General features: G+C 42.8%; 1 protein-coding gene and 2 non-coding genes across 3 annotated transcripts in view; 2 read left to right on the top strand and 1 right to left on the bottom strand.

The window, feature by feature from the left end:
• Window positions 1-25,003, bottom strand: part of GARNL3 (GTPase activating Rap/RanGAP domain like 3) — a 166,175-nt gene that overhangs the window by 75,151 nt on the left and 66,021 nt on the right. The window contains exons 4-6 of the mRNA XM_061433539.1: window positions 15,365-15,439; window positions 1,737-1,836; window positions 15-133 (exon numbers count right to left, since the gene is read on the bottom strand). Coding sequence (XP_061289523.1) covers window positions 15-133; window positions 1,737-1,836; window positions 15,365-15,439 — 294 coding nt within the window. The remainder of the gene's footprint in view (window positions 1-14; window positions 134-1,736; window positions 1,837-15,364; window positions 15,440-25,003) is intronic.
• TRNAG-UCC (transfer RNA glycine (anticodon UCC)) lies at window positions 6,501-6,573 on the top strand. The gene has a single exon. It is a non-coding gene; the product is annotated as a tRNA-Gly (tRNA).
• LOC133257925 (U6 spliceosomal RNA) lies at window positions 21,972-22,078 on the top strand. The gene has a single exon (XR_009739773.1). It is a non-coding gene; the product is annotated as a U6 spliceosomal RNA (small nuclear RNA).

The raw sequence follows: 25,003 nt of genomic DNA, 5'->3' as shown, positions 1-25,003 counted from the left end.
GGTCAGACACTCACTGTTTTCCTCCAAAGGATCGCACGGTATTGAGGGACACGCTGATTGTTTTGGTCAGAGAGGGTCACGGACAGGAAGAAGGGGCTCTTCTCGGCATCGTTTCCAATGTAGTTCTGATGGACTGGAAAAGAGGAGGATTCAGAATGTGAAAACGCAGCTGGCTCCTCTGGGCACTGGGAGCAGTGGGCAGTGCAGGTGGAAGCCAGCCCTTCCCACAGGATCAGAGAATGGTAATCTCCAGCCCAGCTCAGGACAGAACCTGGCGACTCTATCCTAATCATGCTTTCCAGGTATGGGCTCAGGAATGAACATATGACCCGATTCTGGCCAGTGAGACAAGGGAAGAAGTGTGTCAAGGGGTTTCTGAGAAGTCTTCCTCACTGCTGAAGATGGCCTTCCCTTTTCCCTTGGAGATGGTGTCTAGAAATGATGCCTGGAATTACTGCAACCATCTTGTAACTCTGGGGAGGGCCAGCACAGACAACATCACTGAGCCTCTGACTCCAGCAACCCCAGAGCCTGCCCTATCTCTGGCCTCTTGCTCTCTCCCTTGAAATTTAAGCCAGTTGAGGCAACTGAAGGCATCCAAACTGATGGCACCACTTTTCTCAGAAGTTCTCACTACTCCAGGCAAAGGCTTTCAAGTAATTGGGAAGATAGCAACTCTCCCTCCATTTCTTTCTTTATAAAGAGATATGTCTTGCCAAATATATGAACTTAGAATAATACAGTGTCTGATTTTTAAAAAGATATCATTTGGGTCCAATCGAATAGCTCAAGTATCACATCTTCTACAAATAAATCAATAAAAATAAATTAACGAGTTAGCCTGACAAGCAATTTCTTCAACTCATTTCTAATCCTGCCATAGTGATTACTCTTCCATTCTCACTACCATCTGTTGCTAACCATGCTCCTGTTTTCATCTTTCCATGTATCATCACATGAGTCCTTCATGTCAAAATGTACACCACTATTCATAACAGAGTTCTTGGTATGTGCCAGGCACCAGGCTTACTGTGCCTCATTGATACTTCTGTTCAAACCTCCTAGGCATATACATATTAGTAACATCTTTGCTTTAAAGATAAGGAGATTAAGACTCAGAGAAGTGGGAGTAACTGGTATAGGGTCCTATATGGATAATACCAGACCCAGGAATCAGTCTGTAGTCCCAAGGGCAGGGATCATAACTACCTTTGCCAGAGCACAGTGTCTGGCACATGGCAGGTGACAAATAAACCCTGGTCACCAGAACCTATAGCATAATGCCTCTCTGTTCTGTATTGGCCCTGGAGCTCAGGGAATCGTTTCTCTCCTCATTACCTTGAATCAAGTGTTCAAGACCCACTGCAGACTGAGTACAGGCTTTGTTGAGTCTAAAGTTTTTTGTGCCCTGCAAATTTTTCTCATCTTGCAAATCACTTATTCAGACTACTTAATCCTCTGTAACTCCCCAGGGTCAAAAACAACTGGCAAAAAATTAAATTAAAAAATTAAAAATATAAGTAATAAATTTAAAACTGAGAAAATTTGCTAGGGCTGAGACTCGGAATTGAATCCTCAAATCTATAGAGGTTACAACTGACCTTGAAATGAACTGCCCTAACCTCAGTATCCTCTAATCCAATAAGTTTCACATATACAGGGTACCAGAAATTACACTGGCACTAATTTTCATTCTGAATATCTTTTCTTCCCAACCACTGGAATGGCATAATTACCTTGTCCTAAAAAATACTTGAAATACCATCTGGTGTGGTATTCTGGGTTCTCTAAGTGCACGTCTGTCCTTCGCCAAGTACCTGGCAGAGCAGTTGCGTTCTGTAATGGAACAAAGTTATGCCATTAAGAGACTTAGAAAGTAAACAAGGTAGCAATGAACCAGATGCCAAAGAAGCAGAAAAGTCACTGTTAAAAGCTTACGAACAGGGCTGTAACCACATGTTCTTATTAGAAAAGACACCCAGTCTAAACCCACATCATATAAATTTTCTGGAGGTCCTTGGGGTGGAGGAAAAAACACCAGGTGAACCAGTGAGTTAAGCGACTTCTAACTTAAATATAACTTGAAAGTTTTTTTCCTTTCTGGTAGGAAGCTTCCAGGATATCTGGAAGCTGGTGCCCCCTAGAGGCAGGCCCTTCTGATTGTTATCCCTGTAACAGGCACATTGCACCTGGAAAATATCCTGGCATCTTATCTGTGTTCATATTTTTTGTAAAAATTTAAAAAGTTATCACAAGTAACTCAATTGATGTGGAAAATATGGATAAACATAATGAATAATCTGAATCATTTGTCCAAAAATAATCATTATGAATGACTTGATATGGTTCCTTCTAATTTTTTCCCAACATTTTCTTACCAAAATGGAATCATACTGAATGTACAGTTTGAAACTCTACTGACATCTCTGTTGCACCATGTGCCAGACTACTGGCAGATTCTTTTCGCATTCTGACATGCCTCTAGAGATTTACTAGACATTTGTGGTCAGTGGTGCTTTCTTTATCATGCTGAAGAAGTTCCCTTCAATTCCAAGTTTATAAAGAGGCTTTTCTGAGAAATGGATATTGAATTTTACTGAAAGCTTTTTTTGGGCAATGATTGAGCAAATAGGTTAAATGGGGAAAATCACAGTAATGTAATGAATTACCCTAATGGCTCTTCTGATACTGAATCATTCTTAGATTTCTGAAATACACCCTTCTAGGTATTCTTCTGACATACTTACTGCTGGATTTTAAAAAATGGCTATGTATCATATTTAGTAGATGAATCTATAGGTTTCTTTTCTGTATGTATTTCTGGCATGCCTTCAGGGTTACATTACTTTATAATGTAAGTCAGGATGCTTTCTGTCTTGCTCACTGCTCTGGAAATACTGATATTCACGGAAAGAGCTCTACATGCCAGGTCCTAGGCCACACACTTTACATACATCACCTCCATAGTGTCTCCACCAACTCATGAAACAGAGTTGATTTTAGCCCCCTACTTTCAGATGAGGAAACTGAGGCTTAGAGAGGCTAACTATGTTGCCTAAGATGGCAGAGATAATAAGCAGTGGAGCTGAAACAAATCAAATCCAATGTCAGAATTTTTTCTTTTTTTTAATCTTAACCATTACATCATCTTCTGCATGCTTTATTTAATGTTCTGCCTTTTTAATCTACCAAGGGGTAAAAAGTAGGCTAAAATTTCATATCTATCTATATATATCTTTATACCCAGGTGTGCCAGTTGGTAAAGAATATGCTTGCTAATGTAGGAGACACAAGAGATGTGGGTTTGATCTCTGGGTAGGAAATATCCCCTGGAGTAGGAAATGGCAACCTACTCCAGTATTCTTGCCTGGAAAATTCCATAGACAGGGGAGCCTGGTAGGCTATATTTCATGGGGTTGCAAAAAATCAGGCATGACTGAACACACACACACACGCATCCACACCCATATATATAACTTTCTATTTGGCAATAATTTTAAACTTACATAAAAACTGCAAGAATAAGAAGAGTGCAAAAAGCATCTGTCTTCCCTTTACCAGATTTACCTACTGCTAACATTTTACCCAACTATCCACTTGTTCACTACTTTCCCTCTACACACACACACACACACACACTTTTTCTGAACCATTTAAGACTAAGTTGCATAAATAATATCCCTTTATTCTTAAATACCTCAATGTGTATTTCCCAAGAAGAAGAATATCTTTTTACATAACCCACGATACAGCTTTATCAACAATTGTAAATGTAACCTTGATATAATCCTTTAATCTGTTATCTGTATTCCAGTTTTGTCAATTGACTCAACAGTATTGCTTGAAGCATTTTCATTTGATTGTCATGTCTCTTTAGACTCCTTTAATCTGGAACTTTTCCACAGGTTTTCTTTGTCATTTGTGACACTGACATTTCTGAAGAATGTAGCACACACATACCTCTTATTTTTCTTTTTCTTTTTTTAAATAAAGCACTCCTCATTTGGGGTTTGTATGATGTTTCTCTATGATTAGATTCAAGTGATGTGTGCTTGGTTGGAATACAACATAAGCAAGGATTGTCCTTCTCAGCAGATCAGATTTCAAGATGTCCATCTGTTTCTCATTGGTGACAGTAATGTTGATCATCTGCCCAAAATGTTGCCTCTCAGTTTTGACCTTCTGATGTGATTCGAGAAGAGCATATAATTGGATTTTGTTCCTCATAGAATCTCTGGCTGATTCACTGTCAAAAGCTATTCGTTTTATAACCCTAAACCACGGGCAGTGCTCCTGGTCCACAGCTCTCTTCACTCTGCCACCATGTAGCACACAGCTATGACATCACCTGGAGTCCAGCAGTCAGCCTCAGGCATCATCTGACCAGACATTGGTGGGGTCCAGCCACGGCAACTGGCCTTACACCATCAGACCCACAGTGTATGGTGTGTGTCATGGTTCCAAGGCCCTGGATCCTATAAAGCATCAGCAGAGACTGGAGAGGAAACTCTTCAGTCACCAGGACACTTAAGCCTCTGGAACCTCCAACACTTGCATGGCTCAGAGAGCTTCTTTAGCATCCCCAGTGATTTCTGATGGGCATTGAGAATCAATGCTCTATACCAAGGGTTCTAACAGAACCCAGAGGGAGCATGAACTTGGTTGGGGAAAAAAAAAATCTTTCTTTTCCCCAGCTTTCAACTAAAATTCAGCATTTCATTCAATTATGAATGTATGCAAAAAAAAAAAAAGTAGAAGGAACAGCCTTCATAACCATGTCACCAAAAAAAAAAAAAAGAAAAATCACAGATACTTTCAGAACTCATCCCAGTGAGTGCAGATCTCTCAAAATACTGCTCAAAATTACAACAGTTATGATATCTGCTGCTGAATTTGTTATTTAATATATTCATTGAAAAGCATGTATATTACAGTATTATAAATTAGGTTTAAAAGTAATTTTTATAACTATTTCAATACAACTGTTTTATAATTCCATGTATCTTGTTTAAAGCATAAAAAAATATTATTCTGAGGAGGGGGTTCAAAGGCGTAGAAAATGTCCTCCGACTCTAGACCCTCTGCAGCCCTGAATCTGCAGACTTGCCTCCTAGTGCTCTGAGTGTTGGCACCAGCGGAGTGGTGTAATACAGGTGAGGCAAGAGGCAGCATGCACCTGGGAGTGAGAGATGGGACTCTGGCCGGTGTCACACCCCAAACCTCCATTGAGTACAAACTGTCAATTATGAGTTCTTTTTTTAATGATCAAAAAGATACCTATTTAACTTTCATCTTCACAGAATACTAAACTGGGGAAAAACAACACCCAAAAAGTTGTGAGTCTCGTAGAGCAAGACACTTCCTGTCCCTTGTTAAAAGCACATATGATGAGGTGTAAAGACAAGAGTAAAGACAAGAAAACATGCAGGAACTGACAAAAGAAATGGAGGCTAAGCAGAAAACAAAAAAATCCCTCTGCTCAGGAGCCCAGAAGAAAGACTTTGAAAACCAGTTCCAATTCCTGATAATAAGCAGCAGTAGACAGGAAAGTGCACAAGTCTTTAGTGTACAGTGAAATGATTTTCAATCGGGGAAGGCAATGGCACCCTACTCCAGTACTGGAAAATCCCATGGACGGAGGAGCCTGGTAGGCTGCAGTCCATGGGGTCGTGAAGAGTGGGACATGGCTGAGCGACTTCACTTTCACTTTTCACTTTCATGCATTGGAGAAGGAAATGGCAACCCACTCCAGTGTTCTTGCCTGGAGAATCCCAGGGATGGAGGAGCCTGGTGGGCTGTCGTCTATGGGGTCGCATAGCGTCGGACACGACTGAAGTGACTTAGCAGCAGCAGGATATATATATACACACATATATATATATCCTTGTGGGCTTCCAAGTTGGCATTAGTGGTAAAGAAACTGCATGCCAATGCAGGAGATGCAAGAGATGTGGATCTAATTTCTGGGTGGGGAAGATCTCCTGGAGGAGGTCATGGCAACCCACTCCAGTATTCTTGCCTGGAAAATCTCATGGACAGGGGAGTCTGGTGGGCTATAGTACATGGGGTCTCAAAGAGTTGGACAGGACAGAAGCAAGTGAGCACGCATGCACATACACCCTTTGTAACTACCTGATCAAGACAGAGAAGCTTTTCAGTACCCCAGAAGGCTCCTTCATGCATTTTCCCGATCAACACTCAATCACACTCTGAAAGGTAAGCACTGTTGTGACTTTTATCACCATAGATTAGTTTTACTTACTCTTGAACTTCATGGAAACCAAATCATATCATCTGTATTCATTTGAGTCAGGTCCTTTGTTCTTAGACCTTACGTGTGTGACATCCACTTTATCAGTGAAGCAGTAGTTCAACCTTGCCTCACTGCTACACAGCAGTCCACGTATGAACTCCAAAATTCATGTATTCACTTTCCAGTTGATGGACATATGAATGGTTTCCAGTTTTTGGTAATTAAGAATAAAGCCATGATAGGGACTTCCCTGGTGGTCTAGTGGTTAGGACTCTGTGCTTCCAATGCAGGGGCCACAGGTTTGATCCCTGGTTAGGGAACTAAAGATCCTACATGCCACATGGTATGGCCAAATTAAAAAATAAATAAAACTCACACACAGAAAAGAATACAGCCACAGTGAACTCTCTTTTCTGTTGGGTGTACATCCTGGGACCCAGAGGATACAGACATTCAGTTTGAGTAGATGTTATCAACAGTCTCTAAGAGGAAGGCACCAATTTACACAATTATCAATAAATAGAAGACTTCCAATTGCTCCACATTCTCTGGTCAACTCTGAGCAATTCAGTGCTTTAAATTTTAGTGGTTCTAGAGTAGGTGTGCATGTGTGCCTGCTACGTCGCTTCAGTCATGTCCAACTCTTTGCGGCTCTATGAACTGTAGCCTGCCAGGCTCCTCTGTCCATGGATTCCCCAGGCAAGAATACTGGAGTGGGTTGCCATGCTTTCCTCCAGGGGATGTTCCCAACCCAGGGATCAAACCCACGTCTCTTATGTCTCCTGCACTGGCAGGCAAATTCTTTGCCACTACCACCCTGGAATGGGTGTAGTAGTACCCAATTGTTGTTTTAGTTTTACAATAAATTTTAACTATTTTAAGTATGACCTAAATTTTAGAGAAGATTCCAAAGATATAGAAACTTCCTACAGCACTTCAAGGTGATGATGAAACATTATTTACTTGATATCAATCAAAAAGAAAGTTAGGAGGAAATATTCCGATGAATACATTTATCAGACAACCAAACTTTAACATTGCAAATACCCATACTAATTGTATCCCTTTTTAGATAATCATTTGCTAGAAGGTATTGTGGAGCAATTAACTCAAATTCTTCTATACTGCAGACTTGCCTGAACACGTCCACAGGGTTGAATGAGTCTTGAGACTGAATCATTTCTGCATTAGATTCCAAAGCCCACAAAAGCTCCTTGTTGAGTTCCTTGTTTTGTTTTGCTTAACCACATATACTTGTGGGATGTGAAGGAAGATGACTGTATATGGCCAAGATACTGTGAGGAGAACTTAATAAAAATCCATGTGTAATACACGCATTTTATCTGAATGCTCTCTAATATTTGACTTTAAGCAGGGAGTCCACATAACACAAGCACTCCGACTACAAATGAGAGCCACGGTTTCATGTGATGCCTGTCATTTTTCAGAGTTCTTTCTAGAGTGAGTTTAATTAATGAGCAAATGTTTTAAAACTGACTTGCCCTCACTTTCTAGGCTAAATTGCAAAAGAACACTGGCAATAAAAAGATGGATCTTTAAAATAATAAACTAAAAAATGTCAACTTGCAAATATAAATATAAGCTGGTTGAAGAAAGTGAAATCACATGAAATTAAAATCCTTTCTTTCTCCCAACCCCCATGTCCTAATCTACTTTCTTTGCCTATAATAACCATGTCATCGGATTGGTTTGGATAGTCTCAGGTCCTTTTATGCATTTACAAAAATGTGTTTATACGTATGCACACACATTCACATACATACATATGAACATAGACACACATAACCCACTTTCATAAGTGGGGCAGGATTATAGATACTACACTGAAACTTCTTTCACTAAGAAAAAATCTTAGATTCTTGTCAGTATCTACAGATCTACCTTGTTCTTTTTAACGATTACATAGCTTTTTAAAAAAATTAAACACTTCAGTTGAGTATAGATGCAAAACCTATGTAAACATAAAAGGGCCTAAAGTAGAAAGTTAAGGTCCTCTAACTTCTTCCCTGACCTCCCATTTCCACTCCAGAAGCAATTACTATTAAATTCTAAGGTGTCCCTTTAGAAATTTTCTTGCATATTGGCAAGCATGCTTACCTTTTTTGTTTGTTTTTAAGGAAATGGGATATCAAACAAACCATTCTGGAGTTTGCCTTTAAGTCTAGTGCTGTATGGTGAACGTTTTCCTACGGTATTACATTTACCGCTACTTCATTCTAACAGCTACTAAGCATTCCATTGTATAAATGTATCATGATTTTCAAAATCATTCCTCTACTGATGGAAACTGAGGTTGTTTCCTGGTTATTTTTTTCCTATTTTAAAACAAAGCTTCAATGCACATCCTAGCAGTAGAACTGCTGACCAAATGGCATATGAATTTTTTCTTTTTCTTTGTTTTCTTTTATATTTTGGCCATGCTATGTGGCATGTGGGATCCCAATTCCCCAACCAGGGATCCAATTCACACCCACTGCATTGACAGTGCAGAGTTTTAATCACTGGACCACCAGGGAAGTTTCAGTATATGTATCTTTAATAATTACTAATTGCCTTCCCAAAGGATTGTACTCATTTACATGTCCCCCAACAGTGTGTAATCCCATGGACAGAGGAGCCTGGTAAGCTACAGTCCACTGGGTCCCAAAAGAGTCTGACATGACTTAGTGACAAACAACAGCAGTGTGTAAGAGAACCATTCCCGTGCTAAGGAAGATAACTGTAAAAAGCTGAAAGACTGTCCCCCTGATTCATCATATACTAATTGCTACACACAAGTGAGCTGTAAGGGAGGTCTCCAGTGATCTACCCGAGGGTCAAATTCATTTTAATTAATAACCTGAATGAGTACGCAGATGGCAGGATAAGCACATCTGAAGGTAATACAAGATTCTCAGGGGGGTAAGCCTATTGGCTAACAGATGACAGATCAAGATGTCAAAAAAATTTGATAATTAGCAATTATGGGACACATGAATAAGATTAAATTCAGCCTGGACAACTGTAAAATCCTACACTTAGGTACAAACACAAATTACACAAGTACATGGTGGAGAAGGCCAGGTGCTATAAAGTAGCAATTCTCTCTCTCTTTTTTTTATCCAGTAGGAGATGGAGGCTCAGCAACCTTGAATCCTTGTCTGGTAAGTGGCGGAGCTGAGGTCTGAACCCAGGTTTGTTTGACTCCAATACATCTCCACTGCAGCATGAAGTTGCCTCACAGTGAAATAACAGCACACATGGAAAAGACTGGGGTGGGGTAGGGGTGGGGTTAGTATACTGTAGGTGCCTAATGAGTCCTCAGGCTTCGTGAAAAGAGGAGCGTGTGCATAGCAAGGAAGAGAAGGAGTCAGCCTCTGTGGCAGTGTGGGGCGAGCCCGGAGCTAGCTGCTCATTCCTGAGCACTTCCCCCTAAAAGATCCATTAACATGCTCCTCACATGTGTCAAGGAGCAGTGGCAAGGGTGATGATAAGTGGAACTGAGTCCACGTCTTAGGAGAAAAACAGCAGATGTCCTGGAATGCTGGAAAGCCTGTCATGTGGAAGAAGGCTCAGCCTTACACTACAGGCTCCAGAAACCATAAATAGAAACTCTGAGTGGAAAATAAAGACGGATGGATGCTGTTCAATAGAAAGAACTTTCTAGCAAAGAGAGATGCCGAAAAACGTAATGAACTTTAGAGTTGTGGTACGATGGGGAATATATATTTGGTCTTTGGTTCCTGGCACAGAGCTCCTAAAGCCCTTGGAACTTCCTGAGTAATAAAGGTGACATGGGCATCTTTTGTCCAAATGAGGCAACTCTTGGTGGGCACCCAGCTAGCTTCAGGATGGGGCTGGCAGCTCGAAAGACCAAGCTTGATTAGAAGCTTGGAACTTTCAGCCCTACGCTGCAAACTTTGGGGAGGGGAGAGGGGCTGGAGATCGAGTTAATCAACAATGGCCAATGATTTAATCAACTACACCTAAGTGAGTTTCTGGGTTGGTGTGACATCAAGGTGCTGGGATGACGGTGGACTCAAAGAGGGACAGGAGCTCTATGCCCCACCCTCGATCCCCTGCCCTCTGAATCTCTCTCGTTTGGCTGTTCCCGAGTTGTATCCTTTCTAATGAATGAGTATGGTAAGTAAAGTGCTTTCCTGAATTCTGAGAGTCACTTCAGTGAATTACTGAACATGAGGAGGGGGGTTATGGGAACCTCTGACTTAGTAGTCAAGTCAAACGGATGTGTGGGGACCCAATACTTGACACCGGTGTCTAAAGTGAGGGCAGCTGGTGGAACTGAGCCTGAAGCCCATGAAGTCTGATGCTAGCTCTGGGTTGTCAGGGTTAGAATTGAACTGAACTGTAGGAGACTCGACTCAGTTGGTGTCGGAACTGATTGGTATCCAGAGAGAACAAAAACCTATCAAGGAGAGATCAAGTTTCCATTCCTGGAGATAGTATATATTCAGGCAGGGACAGATGAGCTGACTGTTCGCAAAGCTGTCACAGGGATTCATGCCTTGGGTGGGGGATGGGCTTAGCTGAACTCTGGAGCAGGAAGGTATGGTCCACGGACTGTGCTGATGTGCCAAGAGTCTGTGATGGAGTCGACAGCAGTGGACAGCAAGTCTTAGGGGATGTAGCCAAATAAACAAATACATATTTTTAAAAAAGAACCATTTTTTAAAAAAGAGTGAACCAGAAAGGACCACCTCTTTCCCAAAGACTTCAAGGAAGGATGCCACTGTGCTGAGTGGAGTGTCTCTGAGGTGCTGAGACCACAAGCCAGCCTTCATGTAAACCTGCAGCTCCATTCTGTATTACTTGGGTGGCTTAAAAGTCTCGAGCTGGGAATTTAGTTTCAAGGTGTCTGGCAAAAGCAAAAGCAAACCCTTCCTCTGATTCTGAGAGTGATTCTAATATGTGGTTTTTCCCCACATGGCCTGGGTTGTTTGTGAAAGTGAAAGTTGCTCAGTCGTGTCCTACTATTTGTGAACCCATGGGCTATACATAAGTCCATGGAATTCTCCAGGCCAGAATACTGGAGTGGGTAGCCTTTCCCTTCTCCAGGGGATCTTCTCAACCCAGGAATCGAACCCAGGTCTCCCACATTGCAGGCAGATTCTTTACCAGTTGTAATTCAACTCAATTCTGACACTGTCTGCCTAGAGATAGGGTCGGATCCCGATGGTTAAGGGATCAGTCCCACAAGACTGCTTCTTCTCTGCAACTTCACGTGCAAATTGCAGATCCCGGTTGTCACCTGTGCTTCTGATTAACTGGCTGTAGGTTGAAGGTTCTGACAAATCTCCCCTTGGGTTTGATTAATTTGTTAGAGCACAGACCTCAGAGAAACACTGTACTACCTAGATTGCTGGTTTATTATAAAAGAACATAACTCAGGAGCCGCCAGATAGAAGAGACACACAGGACAAGGTATGTGGATGTGGGCAGGTGTGGAGCGCCCATGCTCTCCAAGTGTGCACCTCTTCTGGAATCTCCATTGTTCATGCATCCGCAAGCTCTCCAAACCCTGTCCTTTTGGAGTTTTATGGAGGCTGCATCACATAGGCACAATTGATTAAAGTATTAGTCATGGGCGATTCAGCTCAATCTCCAGCCCCTCTGCCCTCCCAGAAGGTTAGGGTTGAACTGAAAGTTCTAACCCTCTAATCACGTGGCTGGCTCTAGTGACCAGCCCCCATCCTTAGGAAACTTAGGGGCTTTCCTAAAGACATCACGATCACCCTCACTAGAAAATCCCAAGGGTTTCAGGAGCTCTGTGCCAGGAAGAAGCTCAAGGACCAAATGATATATTTCTTATTATTAAATTGCAGTATCACACGCTCTACCAAGGGGCAACTCATCCTACACCTTCCATTATTCCTAAAAAGTCATCTTCAAGAACAACAAACAGCACACAATGAGGCTGCTGCTGCTGCTGCTGCTGCGTCGCTTCAGTAGTGTCTGACTCTGTGCGACCCCATAGACGGCAGCCCACCAGGCTCCCGTCCCTGGGATTCTCCAGCAGCCAAGCACAAAGAGAAATAGTACACCATGAGCGTGTGCCAGGAGAAAAGTCTAACAGACAGAAGGTCACCAAAAACCTCACATATGGGAATTATCAGCCATAGATAATAAAACCATTATACTATGTTTAAAGAAATAAAAAACAAATTTGACATTAACTGAAGGGAAGAGCAAACTATAAAAAGTGACCAAAAAAACCTTAGAATAGGCAATGGTTTCTTAGATACAACACGAAAAGCACAAGCAACAATACAAAAAATAGATGAACTAGATGTTATCAAATTAAGACACTCTTATGTTTCAAAGGATACAATCAAGAGAGTGAAAAGACAACCTAGAGAATGAGAGGAAATTTTGGCAAATCATATCTGATAAAGCCCTAGTATCCATACTGTATCGAGAACTCTTAAATTGTAATAATAAGAGGAAAATAACTCAATAATGAAATTGCTTTGTAATTTTTGTTCACCAGCTTGAAAAACTTCAGACAGCTGTACTGAGCCTTTTAAAGCACTAACTGCTTTAACAAACTCAGAGCCTGCAGGTTTGTTTCCCTCTGAGTCTCAGGTTCCTCCATGATCTTTTATCAGGCAGGGTGCTAGCACTGTCCAGCGCTTTTAACTGAAGACCAGCTTGAGACTTTTTAAACCACCCAGGTGATACAGGATGGAGCTGCAAATTACAGGAGGGCTGGCCTGTGGCCATATAAAACCAGCCAAGGGGCTCCAACAGAGCACTCACACTCATGGCTTTGGTGGAAACAAAACGTAAGACAACAGCTGAGCCTTGGTATCGTATTTTCCACAGAAGCAATCCGAGACGGGACTGTGTTTTAAACACAACAGACGACAAGGATTTATTAAATCAGTAACTCCACCAAATGGTTTCAAGGATGTTAAGTGAACCACCCAAGGCTGTACTACTGGTGAATTGTGGGGCAGGATTTGAACCCAAGCAGCCTGACTCTAGAACTACTGCTGCCCATGATCCACCATAGGTGAGTTGCAGTCCCTGACCTTGTCCTCTGGTGTGAGGCATGGCCAAGAGACAGGGCCAGGTGAGGAGTGTTTGATAACCAAAGTATGTGGTGATCTTAGGACCACATGAAGGCTCCATTTAGGTCTTTCTGGGGAGGTATGGATTTCCTCTAGACACTGGTCTTGCTGCTGCTGCTGCTGCTAAGTCACTTCAGTCGTGTCTGACTCTGTGCAACCCCATAGATGGCAGCCCACCAGGCTCCCCAGTCCCTGGGATTCTCCAGGCAAGAACACTGGAGTGGGTTGCCATTTCCTCTCTTGGGGCCAAAGATGTGTTTATGTCTGATGGGACAAGCCAATGCAGTTTGTTCATTTCAGGCTGGGCTGAAGTTCTGTAAAATGTTGGAAGCAGAAAGATGTGCTGTGGTATAGTAACCTCTGGGTTTTCTGGGACTTAAGTTCTCCAAGTAGATACTCGGTGTGGTGGCCAGTAGATTTCTGAGCACTGGATAAAGAGCACTTGAGGCTTCTTCTCCCGACTTAGCTCCTGGGACACCCTTGGTGGCTTGACTCTGTGAGGATAGGACTGTCTTGTCTCACGAGCAGGACCACCAGGCGATGGCTGTTTCCAAGTTTCAGAAGCAAATTTCCCTGGGAGTTCTTTCTTCTATGCAGGTCAGCTGACATCATTCTGGACAAGAAGTATGTGGGCAGCTACTCAGGGGTTTAGCCCAAGTGGGGACTACCCCTTCTGCCTCCCAGCAAAGGCAAGTTACCACGTCTGGGTGAAGGGCTTTGCTAAGATAAGGCAAAGGTGAAGATGAGCAACAACTTACTGAATGCTGTGACTTTCAAGTTAAATTCATAGCCCATCACCAAGAACATGATTAAGGAGGCAGTCGGGAGGGCAAGGCTGGCCACCCAGCACTATCTGTGGGATCGACAACAACCATGATTACTATTACAGCTCTCACTCACCGAACTCTCACTGTATACCGGGCAGAGTGCTAATGGCTTTACAAGCTCAGCTCGCTGAATCCTCTCAACAATCCCAAGACTGTTTCCTTCTCCCAGATGAAGAATATGGGCTCAGAAAGGGTCACACAACTAGGAGACGGGGGAGCTGGCATGTGAACCCAGGCCTGCCTGATGCCAAAGCTGGGGCTGCTGAAGCACTGCAGTGGGCTACCTCTCAGAGAGGCAGCAAAGAAGAAAAAGCTGGGGGGCTTAGCACTCTGCAGGTCTGGGGGTAGGCATTTAGGGATGGAGCAGACAGTGGAAGATTTATTTATTTATGGCTGTGCTGGGTCTCTGTTGCTGAACGTGGGCTTTCTCTAGCTGCGGCAAGCAGGGGCCACTCTTCATGGCTCTGCACAGGCCTCTCATTGAAGTAGCTTCTCTTGTTGCAGAGCATGGGTGGTCTCAAGTAGTTGTGGCACATGGACTTAGTTGCTCCTAGGCATGTGGGATCTTCCCAGGCCAGGGATGGAACCCGGGTCTCCAGCATTGGCAGGTGGATTCTTTACTGGACCACCAGGGGAGTTTGGCAATGGAAGTTTTAACAGAGAAAGGCCAGTGAGGCAAGGCCCTGTGGCCTATGGCACGGATGACCAGCAGAGCCTAGGAAGAAGGCTAGGGCCTCAGGCAGTGGCAGACAGGGACGGTCTCCTTTCCTGCTGTCCTCTGAATAAAGATAACGTTTTGTAATCACAGTCATTCTGCCTCTCTCTCCTGGACCTCGGCATTGCTCACATGGCAGTGCCAAGCTGACCAGTCCAGGAAAGGGGAAGAGCTAGGGTTCCGGGGACCGTTCACAAAGGATTATGTGAATTTGTCTTTGGCCCCATTCTGGCAGACCATCTTCCTGTGTCTCCCTGGCTTTATTACAGATCTATCAAAGGGTACCTTCACCCTATTAATAGCACCTTCCATATAAAGAACAATGGTACTTTCCCTTCCAGCAAACTCTGAAGAGCCCTACTGACCCTTCCCGGGCTCCCCTCAGGCAGGTCTTCTGTGGAAATGAGGATCACAGGCTGCTCACAGCTGTATCTCAGGTGCCATGATCAGGTGCTCAGTGATGTACAGGCCTCCTTACCTCATCTGAAGAGCCATTTTCCACTCGAAACCTTCCGGCCCTTTGGATGGCTCCATCGGCATCACTGGAAATAAGCTGGGGAACAAAAGAGGACTCGGTTAGGAAGCTGTTTGCAATGCCCCTTCCATCTGTCTGTATCTGCCTAGAAGTAAGTCAGATCCAGCAAGAGCTGGAGGGCCCAACCTGGAAACTGACTGTCTCTCGGAAGCTGTCAATCACGTTCTCACACAGGTGGCCCCATAGTCTTTAGGAAGCTGAAGAGTGAGGAACACCTAGCCCACGAGAGTGGACAGTAAGAGCATCAAATCTAAATTTGAACATATTCCAACATGGAAAAGCACTGAAAGGACGCTCCCTGAAAATCAACCTTAATAAGCGTCATAGGCGGACAAGTGCAGCTCACAGATGGCAAAAGGGAAAGCCAAGTCTCAAGTTCATCTGCCTTCACAGGAAAGCCTAAAAAACAATTAATGGCTGGCAGAAACTCAAGGCTCTACTAACATCACAGACAGCTCTTGTGCTTCATTCAGTTTCAGTTTCCAAAAGGCCAATTAGCCCTTTCCAAGGCAGGCAGACTGTATTTTAGCTCCAGCAATGTGATTCTTGCAAATAGTCTTCATTCAAGGAGCTCGAAGCCAGAAAGAGACATGCTTGTGTTCAGTCGCTTCAGTCCTGTCCGACTCTTTGCGACCCCATGGACAGTATCCCACCAGACTCCTTAGTCCACGGGGATTTTCTCCAGGCAAGAATACTGGAGTGGGTTGCCATGTCCTGCACCAGGGGATTTTCCCTGGCTAGAACCAAGGCTAGAACCTGCGTCTCCTGTGTCTCCTGCGTTGCAGGCAGATTCTTTACCACTGAGTCATCAGGGAAGCCCAGGAGTTAAGAGGAAATCAGGCCTCGAGCATCATTCCTCAAATCACTGACTCAAGATTTAACTTACTTTCTCCTAAATTGTCTGAATTTCTCAGTAGCAACTTGAGAGAATGACATGTCTTTTTTTCAACTTTTAAAATCTTCCCACAAATTTGCAGCAAAGATCTGCCAACGATTTCCATATCCCAGACCCATTAGAACATGCTTGCCCAGAGGGGTACTTCTCACCACTCTAATGCAAGACTCACTCAGTGAAAAGATACAAGGTTTCTTAAGAATGATTATCTCATGTTCTAACTTGTGTTTAAGAGACATGAAGGTGTGAAAATATGTGGAAATTTTTCACTTATCTTCAAGGAAACCTGTTTGTTTGAAAATGACTGATATACTTTTCCCATGATAAATACAAAAATAATAGAATATAATATTTACTGAGAGCTACTATGTACCATATATTCCTCTGGCCTTAATATTTGAGTCTCATAAAATAATACAAAGTAGATTCTGTCATTATTCTCATTTATGAGTGAGGAAGCTGAGGCAGAGGAAGGTTAAAATAACTAGGCAAGATTACATTTAGTCTGTGGTAGGCAGGCAGTGTGAACACAGGCAGTCAGATTCCAGAAGCCTGTTCTCCCCTGACCTCTACCCTACTTAACCATCCTCCATGGAATGTCCATAATAAGGTACAGTTTTTATACTTAACCTATATCCTGCAAAATAACTTTAAAAAAAAACATGAAGAAGATTTATGTATATGTTTAGCTTTGATGTTATCTGATCATTACACTGTTGATAAACTGAAAATGGGCAATAGAGGCTTTGTAGTAAAGAATTTAATTTACCCAGAGAGAAGTCTGGGGGTTTCCCTGGTGGTCTAGTGGTTAAGAATCCACCTTCCAATACAGGAGACTCGAGTCTGATCCCTGCTTAGGGAACTAAGATCCCACGTGCCTCGGGGCAACTAAGCCCAGGTGCTGCAAACTACAGATCTGCACACCCAGGAATCCAAGGGCCAAAACTAGACAGAGAAGCCCGTGTGCCACAATGAAAGATTTCGCATGCTGCAATGAAGATCCCATGTGCTGCAGCTAAGACTCAACATAGCCAGATAAATAAATACTTTTTTTTTTATTTTAAAGAGAGCAATACCTTTGTTCTGACCTTTATTCTCGGCTCCTGGGAGGTGATCTCTAAGCCCTGGGAATGTCCTACATGAGTGTCTGTTTCTCTGGTGACTACTGAGCCACACGAGAGAGTATGGTGGGGGCGTTGGGTCTCTCGGTATCAGATCTACCTCTGGATACCAAGACTGAGATGTGCTTCCCTGGTTGTCACTACTCCACGTGCAGATCACACACGGTTGCCAGGAGGTGTTGATGCTGACCATGACACCATGGGAGAGGACAGCTGGAAGACCTGCATTTGGACTCTCCAGGCTCTGTCCCATGTGTTTGTTTCCTTGGCTGATTTTAATCTTTTGCTGTAATAAACAGTAAGTGAGCTTAACAGCTTTCTGCACACTCTGAGGTCACATCTGGATTTGGCAAGAGAAAGTGAAAGTCGCTCAGCCATGTCCGACTCTTTGTGACCCCATGGACTATACAATCCATGGAATTCTCCAGGCCAGAATACTGGAGTGGGTAGCCTTTCCCTTCTCCAGGGGATCTTCTCGAACCCAGGTCTCCTGCATTGTGGGCAGATTTTTTACCAGCTGAGCCACAAGGGAAGCCTTGGCAAGAGGAGAGAGCCGCAATCAATTACTAACGTCTGCCACTGGTATATAAAGAGAGAGGGTAATGCACACATCCTTGCATTAGAGGTTGGTAGACATACTCCTCACTCTAGCAGCGAGTCTCATCAGGGACTCAGAAGCTTGGGAGAAGGGCTGATCATCATTCACTGATTCACTCATTCATTCGCATAACAAATGTAAAGAGTGGTGGACTGTATTCCAGACACTGCCGGGCACAGGCTATGATGACCTTTTCCTTGGCTGAGATTAGAACAAGAAGCTTATTGCTCATCTTGATTGAAAGGTTCAAGAAGAAGAAAGGGAGGAAATATTGAATGATTTGATGGTTAGAAAGAATTCAGCTCCCTCTGAACAATCATCACAAAATTCTTGAAGACCCTGAACTTCCGCCTCCATCTAACACATTTAACGCTATCACCGTCACTCTCCCTACCACCAACCATCTCCATAAGCTTGCTGTCATCTCTCCCTTGGGTGACTGCAACCACCTCCTAACTGGCCTGAATACCCGCCACCATCGCTTTTCTCCAAACCACACTTCATACCAAAGAGCAGGGATTTTGGCATCTACAAATCTGATTGCCCCGTGATCCAAGCTCCATCCTGGCAGCCCCTTCTTTCCCACCAGAGGACAAACATGCACGGGAACCCCTCACTTAGAAGGTCCTCCTCTCCCACCTTCCCCTCGTGAACTCCTCATCCTTCAATTCCACCACAGTCCCCACTTCTCAGACCCCTTCCCTGACTTCAATGCCCACGAAAACACCCCCAGCAAGGCTCAGGGGGTGCTCAGGGTCCTGGTTGACGTTCTTTTGTGCCATTACCAGATTCATGCCTGTCTCTCCTCACTCCCTCTGAGAAACTCAGGAAGACTATTTTCTCACTGCTGTATCCCCAGAGCTATGCTCATTGCCTGACACAGTACTGATAATAAATATTTATTACACAGGAAGCCCGTCAATAGATGAATGCTAAATCCTATGGAAATGACCAAAGGGATAGAAGACTGGTGGCAAGAGCACTTCCAGTCCCGGAAACCAAAGAAAGTTCGTTACTCACATACACGATTTCAAAGAGATTCTACCCAGTCTGTCATGAAAGAAAGACCAAAGGGAAGGACAGACCAAATCACAAGGCTGTGCAAGGGAAAGGCAGCCTGAGTAGCAACAGTCCAACTCGGCAGGTCGGACTGACGCTGCTGAGCTCACCCTGCCAAGGCCTATCTGCCGTGAGGGCAGGTGTTCATGCAGCAGGTGAGAAGGGGACCTACCAGTCCCACTGGGGAAGTGACTCTTGCTGGCACATGGAATGGCAGCCCCAGAGCTCCCCTGCCCTGCCACCCACCCCCCACCTCACAGTGGGCTCGGGTAGCTGGCTAAAAAAAGCCAAGGGTGTCGTGGAGGCTGGTGCGGATGGGGACTGGTCCAGCAGCTGACATGAAAGGGGACAGTGCTCTAGTGAATGAGAGGTTGAAAAAAATAACACCGCAGGGGAAAAATAAATCCTTTTAATATGACAGAGAAGCTGTTTCCCTCAGTAGTTATCCTTCTATTACTCCTCATAAGCCTCTGATCCGGCCAGTTAAAACTTAAAAATCTATAAACTCTTCCATTTGTTGGAAGGAGATTGGACTTCGGAATGACACAACATCTACCAGAACCCATCTAAATGTCCAGTACTGCACAACCAAGGAGCCTCCCCCGAGTCTCTCCACGTGGTACAGAGTTCTGGCTGCCACCAAAATCCATTCTCACCATCTTCCACAGTAACGGAATTGTAGCCAGACACATAGCTAGACTACATTTCCCTCAAGGTGGCCATCTGACTTCATCTCCCCACTTGCAGGAGGGTCAAAGTCTCAGAGGCGTGCAGGAATCCCGGCCCTTTAGAGAGGGGGTGCCCCCTGCCATGTGCTCTTTCTATCTCCATGGTTAAACCTCAATGGTGAAACCAGAGAGATCTCCAAGCCCACATTGAAGACAGAGGGTTCATTCCAAGCCTGACTATGTGGGACAGAGGCATCTGACAACTTAAAATGCTTGGCTAGTTGTGACAGATAAATATGCTTGTTTTTAACTGCATTTTGATATTCTAAACCATCAAGGAACAACAAAGAAAAAAATAATTAAACCTATGACAAGTCCATAATTTAAAATGTGGAAACTGATCTGAGGTATACGAACACATGTTCTAGAAAATATATTAACTACAAAAAGCAAAGGAAATTTGAGGCCATAGCTAATTGTAATAATTTGGGAGGATACTTGATCTATGAATATGAAACAATCTGTGATCAGCTTTCAGATGTAAAGCACAGTTTCTGAATTCGGAAATGGAAACCGCATCTCACAGGGACTACAGTGAATTCAAAATTAGATACTGAGAAGAAAATGCCCCCCCCCCCCCAAAGTAAATTAGAATATCAGTTTGAGATAAACAGAGAACAATGATTAGCAAAAGCACAGAGAACATACCTGGGAGGAAAATGCAAGGAATAATGGACCCAGGTGTTATTAAGATGGTCTTTGGGTAGACAACACAAGACTAACTAAATCATTACCTAGACCAACTCTCTCTGGTAAGGTCCCCTACTAGTGAGCTAGACCACAACTAGAGAACGCCTTTATTTGCTGCAGAACAGCCTGAGAGGTTCAGACACAAAGCAGAGAGCAGGCAGCCTGAGGTCTCGCCCCTCGGAGGCCAGCAGAGAGGAGGGAGCTGGCCAGTCTCCTCACACAGGAATATATCTGGCTCTTTGTTATTCTTTGGGAGAAAGGTCCAAAAAGGATGTTCCCAAGCACGCTCTGACCTTTGCAAGTGCTCTGCTGACCAGTTCAGTGACCATTAAGATGTTTTTTATTGGATCAATCCAATAAAAATCCAAACTCCTGAAGGATGGAATGAGGTAGAGGGGTAAAATGAGGACGTGGATAATGAGGCGACCGGAACTCCTCCTAGAGGTCATTAGAGAAACAGCACAGACACTACAATAAATATCAGCAGGTTACTCTCCCTGGTAAAGGAAAAGACTCAAGGGTTGGGAATATAAATGAAACCCAATTCGCTGCGAGAAGCAACAAAATAGAACAATACAATAAGACAATAAATTATGAAAAAGAAAGGCAAAGTAATAAGTATTCATGGTAAGTTGTGGGGAAAATGGTGAGAGAATAATAAAATCAGAAGGTAGAACTTAGGAGAAAAGTATCTAATTTTAAAAGTAATGATACATGGGTAAAGAGATCTACTCACTCCCAACATATAATAATTATAGACACTCATTCTAAGACAAAACTATTATAAATAGATGGAGTTTCTAAAGTTATAATTATAGTAGGGGATTTAGTATATTTTTCTCTGATAGGTCAAAGCAAAACTAATAAGAAATTACAGAGAAATCAAATAATAAAATGAATAAGCATGATTTAGTAGACAGATACAGAATTTATCAAGGTACAAACAGAAAAGACATACCTTTTAAGGGCGTCTATTAAAGCTGTAAAAACTGACCAAATACTGGATAGAAAACAAGCATGAATAAATTCGACAATAGAAACTGTACAGATGATTTTTTAGTACAGTGCAACTAAATGAGAAATCAGTGTCAAAAGGATACGGAAAGGGAATTTTAAAGCATACATCTGAAAAAATTCTTGGGTCAAGTAGGAAAACTAAGATAGGACACTATCCAGACATCAACAATAAGAACAGTACCTACCAAAACAGATAATGGGAGAGATGCTGTATTTACAGGAAAATTCATATTTCTAAATGATTTCATTGTTAAACAAGAAAGAATAAAAACAATAAACTAAAGCATTAACTTCTAGAAGACACAAAAAGAACACTGAGATACACCCAGGGGAAACAGGGGCAAGGAATCAATAAAAGATCAGAGCAGAAATTACAGATTTAGAAAGACAGTAGAATCAATAAAGACATCAGGCCAGGAAGCCTGATTCTGAAAAGCAAAGAGTGCTCACTTTGGGAGCACATATACTAAAATTGGAACAGTACAGAGAAGATTAGCATGGCCCCTGAGTAAGGATGACACGCAAATTTGTGAAGCATTCCATATCTTTATAAATTCAGACTTTGTGATTAACAGATACACACTGCTGCTGCTGAGTCGCTTCAGTCGTATCCAGACTCTGTGCAACCCCATAGACGGCAGCCCACCAGGCTCCCCTGTCCCTGGGTTTCTCCACGCAAGAACACTGGAGTGGGTTGCCATTTCCTTCTCCAATGCACGAAAGTGAAAAGCAAAAGTGAAGTTGCCCAGTCGTGTCCAACTCCTAGCGACCCCATGGACAGCAGCCTACCAGGCTCCTCCGTCCATGGGATTTTCCAGGCAAGAGTACTGGAGTGGGGTGCCATTGCCCTCTCCCAGATACACACTACTGTACATAAAACAGAGAAACAACAAATATTTACTGTATAGCACAGGAAACTATGTTCAAAATCTTATAATAATCTATAATGGAAAATAATATGAAAAAATATATACATAAATATATATATACATAAAATGTTAGGTCTGTGAATCAAAGCAAATTGGAAGCGGTCAAACAGGAGATGGCAAGAGTGAACATCAACATTTTAGGAATCAGTGAACTAAAATGGACTGCAATGTGTGAATTTAACTCAGATGACCATTATATCTGCTACTGTGGGCAAGAATCCCTTAGAAGAAATGGAGTAGCCATCATAGTCAACAAAAGAGTCCGAAATGCAGTACTTGGATGCAATCTCAAAAATGACAGAATGATCTCTGTTCGTTTCCAAGGCAAACCATTCAATATCACAGTAATCCAAGTCTATGCCCTGACCAGTAATGCTGGAGAAGCTGAAGTTGAACAATTCTATGAAGACCTACAAGATCTAGAACTAACACCCAAAAGAGATGTTCTCTTCATTATAGGGGACTGGAAAGCAAAAGTAGTAAGTCAAGAGATACCTGGAGTAACTGGCAAATTTGGCCTCGGAGTACAAAATGAAGCAGGTCAAAGGCTAACAGAGTTTTGCCAAGAGAACAAACTGGTCATAGCACACACCCTCTTCCAACAACACAAGAGACGACTCTACACATGGACATCAACAGATGGTCAGTATAGAAATCAGACTGATTATATTCTTTGTAGCCAAAGATGGGGAGAAGCTCTATATAGTTAGCAAAAACAAGACCAGAAGCTGACTGTGGCTCATTTCATGAACTCCTTATTACCAAATTCAGACTTAAATTGAAGAAAGTAGGGAAAATCACTAGACCATTCTGGTATGACCTAAATCAAATCCCTTATGATTATACAGTGGAAGTGAGAAATAGACTTAAGGGACTAGATCTGATAGAGTGCCTGAAGAACTATGGATGGAGGTTCATGACACTGTACAAGAGGCAATGATCAATTCCATCCCAAAGAAAAAGAAATGAAAAAAGGCAAGATGGTTGTCTGACAAGGTCTTACAAATATCTGAGAAAAGAAGAGAAGGTAAAGGCAGAAGAAAAGGAAAGATACACCCATCTGAATGCAGAGTTCCAAAGAATAGCAAGGAGAGATAAAAAGCCTTCCTCAGTGATCAATGCAAAGAAATAGAGGAAAACAACAGAATGGGAAAGACTAGAGATCTCTTCAAAAGGATTAGAAATATCAAGGGAATATTTCATGTAAAGATGGGCACAATAAAGGACAGAAATAGTATGGACCTAACAGAAGCAGAAGATATTAAGAAGAGGTGGCAGGAATACACAGAAGAACTGTACAAAAATGATCTTCAGTACCCAGATGACCATGATGGTGTGACCAGTCACCTAGAGCCAGACATCCTAGAATGTGAAGTTAAGTGGGCCTTAGGAAGCATCACTACGAACAAAGCTAGTGGAAGTGATGGAATTCCAGTTGAGCTATTTCAAATCCTAAAAGGTGATGCTGTGAAAGTGCTGCACTCAATATGCCAGCAAATCTGGAAAACTCAGCAGTGGCCACAGGACTGGAAAAGGTCCGTTTTCATTCCAATCCCAAAGAAAGGCAATGCCAAAGAATGCTCAAACTACCACACAGTTGAATTTATCTCACACGCTAGGAAAGTAATGCTCAAAATTCTCCAAGTCAGGCTTCAACAGTACATGAACTGTGAACTTCCAGATGTTCAAGATGGATTTAGAAAAGGCATAGGAACCAGAGATCAAATTGCCAACATCAGTTGGATCACTGAAAAAGCAAAGAGAGTTCTGGAAAAACATTTACTGCTTTATTGACTTTGCCAAATCCTGTGACTGTGTGGATCACAACAAACTGTGGAAAATTCTGAAAGAGATGGGAATACCAGACCACCTGACCTACCTCCTGAGAAATCTGTATGCAGGTCAAGAAGCAGCAGTTAGAACTGGACATGGAACAACAGACTGACTCCAAATCAGGGAAGGAGTACGTCAAGGCTGTATATTGTCACCCTGCTTATTTAACTTAAATGCAGAGTACATCAGGCAAAATTCCAGGCTGGATGAATCATAAGCTGGAATCAAGATTGGCGGGAGAAATATCAAAAACCTCAGATATGCAGATGACACCACCCTTATGGCAGAAAGTGAAGAAAAACTAAAGGACTTCTTGATAAAAGTGAAAGAGAAGAGTGAAAAAGTTGGCTTAAAACTCAACATTCAGAAAACTAAGATCATAACATCCAGTCCATCACTTCATGGTAAATAGATGGGGAAACAATGAAAACAGTGAGAGACTTTTATTTTTGGGGACTCCAAAATCACTGCAGATGGTGACTGCAGCCATGAAATTAAAAGATGCTTGCTCCTTGGAAGAAAAGCTATGATCAACCTAGACAGAATATTAAAAAGCAGAGACATTACTTTACCAGCAAAGGTCCACCTAGTCAAAGCTATGGTTTTTCCAGTAGTCATGTATGGATGTGAGAGTTGGACTATAAAGAAAGCTGAGTGCCAAAGAATTGATGCTTTTGAACTGTGGTGTTGGAGAAGATTCTTGAGAGTCCTT

Source organism: Bos javanicus, chromosome 11, assembly GCF_032452875.1.
Source record: "Bos javanicus breed banteng chromosome 11, ARS-OSU_banteng_1.0, whole genome shotgun sequence".
Lineage (NCBI taxonomy): Eukaryota > Metazoa > Chordata > Mammalia > Artiodactyla > Bovidae > Bos > Bos javanicus.
This window is presented reverse-complemented; position numbering and strand designations above follow the sequence as displayed.